Source organism: Hypanus sabinus, chromosome 10 (genome assembly GCF_030144855.1).
Source record: "Hypanus sabinus isolate sHypSab1 chromosome 10, sHypSab1.hap1, whole genome shotgun sequence".
In the NCBI taxonomy this organism is placed as follows: Eukaryota; Metazoa; Chordata; class Chondrichthyes; order Myliobatiformes; family Dasyatidae; genus Hypanus; species Hypanus sabinus.
Window position 1 is genome coordinate 109,608,339 of NC_082715.1, and position 6,928 is coordinate 109,615,266.

Here is a 6,928-nt window from a genome sequence, read left to right on the forward strand (position 1 = left end):
AGGGAAGATGTCAAAAGTAGGCTTTTAAGTACAGAATGATAAGTGCTTGGAACACTCTCAGCATGATGGTAGAGGCAGACACATGAGGGACATTTAAGTGACTCTTGGATAGGCACTCAGATGAAAGAAAATGCATTATGAACAACTGAAGGATTAAATTGATAATGGTACAATTAAGGTCATGAGCAGTCATTCAGAATATCCTGATTCAGGACTGCCCTGATGAAAGGTCTCAGTCAAAACATCAACTGCTTACTCTCTTCCATAGATGCTACTGGTCTGCTGAGGTCCCCCAGCATTTTGTGTGAATGTGGTTCTTGGCCTGCACATGGTAAACTCTAGAAACATCATTAATGAAGGACAGACATCTCTCATGCTGTTCCTCCAGGTTCAGGAAGGATTGCTCTTTAAACAGACTTGGAAAAAAAGCAGATGATTAGATTTAAAAGGTGAGGGGAGGGGAGAGAGAAACATCTGACTGAAGATCCCTTATTGCTATTGAAAGGTGAAACCTGAGTGGTGAGGAATGAAGTGAAGAGCTGGGAAGTTGATTGGTGAAAGAGACAGAAGGTCATGGAAAAAAGAAAATGGGGAGGAGCACCCGAGGGAGATGATGGACAGGCAAGGTGAGAGAGAGAAAAAGGGGATGGGAAATGGTGAGGGGTGGGGGTGCATTATCGGAAGTTCGAGAAATCCACATTCATGTCATCAGGTTGGAGGCTAACCAGACAGAATACAAGGTGCTGTTCCTACAACCCAAGTGTGGCCTCATCGCGACAGGAGACTAACCCCCTTGAAATAAATGCCAACATTGCATTTGCCTTCTTTATCACAGACTCAATCTGTAAATTAACCTTCTGGGAGTCTTGCACGAGGACTCTCAAGTCCCTCTGCACCTCTGATGTTTGAACCTTCTCTCCATTTAGATAACAGTCTACGCTATTGTTCCTTTTACCAAAATGCATTATCATACATTTCCCAACAGTGTATTCCATCTGCCACTTTTTTTTAACCCATTCTTCCAAGTTGTCTAAGTGCTGCTACAATCGCATTGCTTCCGCAGCACTACCTACCAACACTTTGCCCTTAATAATAGATTCCAACACTTTCCCAAACACTGAGATTAGGATGACTGGCCTATAATTTCCTCACTTTTGCCTTCCTCCCTTCTTAAAGAGTGGAGTGACATTTGCAATCTTCCAGTCCTCCGGGACCATGCCAGAAATCAAGTGATTCTCAAAAGAACATGACCAAAGCATCTGTATTCTCTTCAGCAACCTCTCTCAGGACTCTTTTCCACCTTAAGATCTTTGAGGTTGCCTAGCACTTTTTCCTTTGTAATAGCAACGGCACTCACTCCTGCTCTATGACACTCACGGACTTCTGGCACACTATTCATGTCTTCCACAGTGAAGATAGATGCAAAGTACCCATTAAGTTCATCTGCCGTTTCTTTGCCCCAATCACGATCACACCAGCATTATTTTCCAGTGGTCCAAAGTCAACTCTTACTTGCCCTTTACTCTTTATATATTACCGAACAAACTTTTGGAATCCTGTTTTATATTATTGGCTAGAATGCCCTCATTTTTCATCTTTTACCTTCTTATAGCTTTTTTTAGTTGCCTTTTGTTGAATTTTTTAAAAAAACTTCCCGATCACTTTTGCTATGTTATATGCCCTTTCCATGGCTTTCATGCAGTTTTTAAACTTTGTCAGCCACAGTTACCTACCCCTGCCATATGAAAACTTCTTTGCGGGCCATAGCTGTCCTGTGTCTTGTGAACCATTTCCAGAAACTTCAGCCATCTCTGCTCTGCTGTCATCCCTGCCAGTATCCTCCCCCAGTCCACTCAGGTAAACTCCTCTCTCATGCCTCTGCAATTCCTTTTATTCCACTGCAATACAGATACATGTCAATTATGCTTCTCCCTCTTAAACTGCAGTACAATTTCAATCATATTATGATCACTGTCTCTCAAGGGTTCCTTTACCTTAAGCTCCCTAATAAGAACAACACCCAATCTAAGACTGCCTTTCCCCAAGTAAGCGCAAACACAAGCTGCTCTCAAAAGCCATCTTGCAGGTGCTCAACAAATTCCTCCTCTTGCGATCTGACACCAATCCCCAATCCACTTGCAATTTGAAATCCCCCATTACAATTGCATCATTACTCTTAAGTAAAAAAATGCTTTTACTTGGAGTAAAAAAATGCCTTTTCCTGCAGTGACATTAATGAACATCTGGCAGGAGTACAAGGTCAAGCTGGGCAATATGTATGGTTTGTAAAATAGCTCATTAAGACACAGTCAGATAGCAATTTATGACAAGGTGTTTTCCTAAAATCGAAATCCTCAATAAGAATTTAACATTAAGGCAAAGTCACATTTGACTTACAAAAGAAATCCATTCCAAATGCCCTGAATGAATCTACACATTGCATGTTTATTTTTACACCTAAAGTGACACAAATCCAATCACTTTCAACCTTACTGAAAGACTGAGCTGATATGAAGTGCCAGATGGCTTAAGCCTGTTTCCATGTTCAAAATATCCTTTGATTCTATCCATTCAAATGTCCCTGATGAATACGAATGCAGGAAATGTGTTCAACTGCAGCCCCTCCCAGGCTACATGGATCAGTTGGAAGCAGAGTGTCACAGACTAGAGTTTCAAGGAATGGTGGATGCTAAAGTTTCAATCACATTGATGAAAGAGCACCAGGAGGGTCAAACAAGTGGTGCAGGAGACCCCTGTAAGTCTATCCCTCTCAAACAAAAATATTGTTTTAAATACGACTGGAGGGAACAACCTCCCAGGAGAAAAAGACAGTAACAGCCAAATCAGCGGCATCACAAATGGATGGTCAAAGACTGGGTGAGCAATAGCAATAGGGGATCTTTCGTCAGGTGCACAGGTCGGTGCTTGCAGCTACAAGCATGACTCCAGGATGGTGCACTGCCTTCTGGTGCAAGGATGAAAGATGCCTCCAAGCATCCACAAAACATTCAAATAGGAGAGCAGCCAGAAATCATGATCCGCATGGTAAGCAAAGGGAGTAAGGGAAGATCCTGCAAAGAAAATTTAGGGAGTTAAATAGAAAGTGAAATAACAGAACTTCTATAGTTGCCATCTCAGGAATACTCCCTGCAACATATGGCAATGGAGTAAAAAATGGGTAGGTACAGCAGAATGTGTAGCTAACTCATGTACATGATCACTGGATTCCCCTGCAGGGGAGGTGGGACCTGTGCAATGACAGGTTGCACCAAAACTGGAAGGGCATCAAAATCCTTGCAGGAAGTTAGCTAGTGCTACTCAGGTTAGTTTTAACCACCGTGGTAGGAGTGGGAAACAGAGCAAGAGGTCAGCAAGTGGAAAGATTAAGGGGACATAAAATAAGGTGCGTCAAGTCAAGCAAGGCTGAAAAAGATAGGTATGGCCAAGTTAATGAACATGATGGGGTTGAAGGGTAAAGCTGCATTTAGTTCAATGAGAGGAGTATATTGGCAAGGAAGGCGAACTTAGTGTATCGATTAGTAGATAGAAGTACAACATGGTGGCCATTGCAGAAACTTTAAGAACAGGACTGATAGCTTAGTGCTCCAGGGTTCATGTTTCTGATGTGTGAGAGAAGAGTGCAAATGTCACAGTTGCACTTGGGACATCCTAGAAGGTCATCCAGTGAGGCAATATGATCAGAGTTCAGCAATAAGAAAGATGCATTTGCAATAATGAGGTTATACTAACTCATAGCCAGCCAGAAATAAAAGGGCAGCTAACGGAAAGATGCAACAGTAACAATTACTGTCTTCTGTAATTTTAATTCCCTAAATCTAGATTGGGGTACCCTTCATGCCAGTGGCTTAAGTGGGGCAGAATTTGTTTGCTGCATCCAACAGTTTCTTGATGCTATACTGCACTTAGTCCACAGAAGGGGCCATACTAATCCTTGTATCAGCAACTGTCCTTCTGACAAAAGAAATATTTAGAACCATATCCATGTCACTGCATCCAAACCTGGGTTAATTTTGATTTTTAATTATCCCTATTCTTTTCTGAAATCCTCTAAGATTTCTTTCTTTGTCATTTTGTAAAACATATCTTTGCCTCCTTAATTTCCTTGTTAGCTTAACACTGCACTTATTTTAAAAGCAATGCTTTCGGTATCATTCATACTTCCTTCTTCTCATGCCACTGTGCTCCTCCTCCAAGCTGCACTGCAACTCCAGTTGCCCAAGTTCATTGCTTAAACTCTTCAAGTACAAGACCCTTGTGCTACATGTAGATCAAAAGAGTTCCCTGAATACATGGAGGGTGTGGACATCATAACATTTTTACAAATATGCAGTTCCAGTTAACACTGCAGCTATTGAAATCCAAGGTATTTAGCTGAAGTTTAAGCTTCCTCAAGCTGTCCAGATGGAATTTTAACCATTTTCAAGATCCTGTCTGAAGCCTCACCTCAACTTTGAAATATTACTGCATTTTCATTATCGAAGCAAATCCTGGAGCAATTGTCTGGAAGCCAATAAAAAGAGTTGACAAATCAACTTGTCACCAAATTCAAGAACAAACAGCAGCAGCCAATAAACACTAGCCTTGCAGTGGCATTCACTGAATAAAGCATCCATGACCAAATCATTAATTTGCCTTGAATACTAGTTCCCAAATTTTGCCACCCTCAGCAAATATATACCAGTACTTTAACTTAAGCAGATTGATTTGATTAAAAATCAGAATGGATGAAGAAGGGAGGAGATCAGATAAACTACCTCTACCATACCTATCACTTTGCCATGATACAAGCAAGCAAAGGGTATATAATTTTGGACAATCACTTTCTTAATTACTTCTTAACCAATCCTAGTAATTAAAACCCAAACACAAAATCCATAAGCCTATATACGAGCATACTGACTAACATCAGCGAACAAAGCTGGCGACCTTAAAAGTACAACTGCTTCATAATGCAAATATCTCATCAGCCAATAATTCAATGCATTTAAGCAGGCAGACCTGGTCAAGGGGTTCAGTAGTTGCGCCGACCAAACATCAGAATGGGAAAGAAATACTATCCAAGTGACTTTGACCATGAAATGATTGTTGGTGCCAGATGGTTTTGGATTGATTATCACTGAACTGCTGATCTCCTGGGATTTTCACACACAAGTCTCTAAAGTTTAGAAAATTGTATGAGCAGCAGTTCTGTAAGTGAAAATGCCTTGTTAATGAGAGATGTCAGAGAATGGCCAGACTGGTCCAAGATGACAGTAACTCAAATAACCATGTACTGTAACAATGGTGTGGAAAAGACATCGATAACCAATGAAGTAGCCACCGAGTCTATAATCAGTCAACTTCACTAATTTCCCGTTTGACCTGCATATAAAAAGGTCAATTTACAATTCTAAGCACAAGATCACGACACTCCCTCCTTTTTTCAACAGCTTTCACCAGTACTGCTCAGCTGATTTCTAGAAGAATCAGTACAAAAGATATCATCAATACAAAAGCTGTCTGACACCTCCACAGCTCCTTAAATTGTGCAGGAATTATTTCCCTGCTGCCAAATCCCTGTATAACCGTTTCAGCTATGAACAATCCATAAATGCAGTATTTTTTTTCAAAACATTGAGTGGTCGTTATTAATCTGCTATCCAATCAAAACACAAGGTTGTGAAGCTTAATCCGCCCACCCAACCACTGCAGAATCTTGTGTGACGAAGGGTGGGGGCTGGAATTTGATGTGAGATCCCCTGGCATGGGAATTGTGTAAAATGTCCTTTGTCAGAGCCAAGGAAATGTATAGAAACCATCAGATACAGCCATAACGCTGACGGCTGAGCCTCATACCTGTTCTCTCCAGCAGGGGGGAGGGAAGCAACCTTCTCCCCAAGGGTTGCATTCCCTTCCTTACCCCACCCACACACCCCATTATGTTCTCCGTGACCACTCCGCCTGCCCCAGTCCCGGGCCCTCAGGAGACAAAGAAGGAGGGAGTACGACCAGTTGGTCGGCCGGCCTAGGCCCCGGAGGAGATGACGGTGGCGGCGCCCTGCCATTGCACGTATACCTCTTCCGCGTTCTCTGTGCCATCCTTGCCGCCGCTCTTGGAACTCTTGCCGGGTTTGTTAGGCTCCTGCGGGGCAGAGAAAGAAAACACACAACAGTCGGTGCCCGTTACATCGACCAGTGGAGATTGGCTGGTTAATTAATTAATTAGCAAAGAGGTGCTGGGGAGGAAAGCCGCTGCCCCTACTCCAGTCCGGCCTAGCAGCCGCCCGCTACCTTGTCCTTCTTGCTTTTATTCGGCATCCTGCTGCGTTTGTTGCCCCGGCCGTTTCTTCCCTCCGTCCGCTCCAGCTCCCGCCGCTGCCCAGGCTGCAGGCCGCGCGCGCACGCGCTAATAGGCCAACCGCGCGCGCAGCCGCTCGTTTTCTTTCCGCCCTCTTTTTCTCGAAAACGATTGGACGAGCTGGCACCTTTTCTTCTTTTCCCCCTTTCTCAGATGCGCAGTTTAATTGGGCAGATTCAAGCGCTGAGTCAGTCATTGGCTGAATCTCGGACCGCCTTCTAAGACTGACGATGCACCTGGACGACTCGATGCTGTGATTGGCGAATGACCCGATTTCCATTGGCTTGATTAGAGGGGCGTGTCAGCACTCAGCAAAGGAACCAATGGACGTTGCACCAAAGGCAGGCATTTGAGAGGATAAGGGCGGCATGTCATACTGTGCACTTGGTATACGATCGACATTCTCCTACTGTTTCTGCAGGAACGAGAGGCAGTTTATCTTTACCTCCTTCTGCGATTCCAAGCTGAGGAGCTGCTTTGTGCAACGTGATGAGACGTGCTCACGCTTTTTTTCCCGAAAGGTTGACGGGGAAGCACTGTGATCTACGGCCTTAAGGAAGAGGATGGTCG

The 6,928-nt window shown here is 43.5% G+C and overlaps 1 protein-coding gene across 4 annotated transcripts in view; it reads right to left on the minus strand.

Annotated features, from left to right (window-relative positions):
• Positions 1-6,928, minus strand: part of ppp2r5d (protein phosphatase 2, regulatory subunit B', delta) — a 148,284-nt gene that overhangs the window by 119,339 nt on the left and 22,017 nt on the right. Inside the window, exons 1-2 of one of the 4 annotated variants that reach the window (XM_059982603.1) lie at positions 6,292-6,662; positions 6,010-6,142 (exon numbers count right to left, since the gene is read on the minus strand). The exons of 1 other annotated variant lie outside the window; for it this stretch is intronic. In XM_059982603.1, the coding sequence (XP_059838586.1) occupies positions 6,010-6,142; positions 6,292-6,638 (480 nt within the window). In that variant the 5' untranslated portion in view covers positions 6,639-6,662. Of the gene's footprint in view, positions 1-6,009; positions 6,143-6,291; positions 6,663-6,928 lie in introns of those variants that run through there. 2 more of the 4 variants (XM_059982604.1, XM_059982607.1) reach the window with 2 other exon arrangements.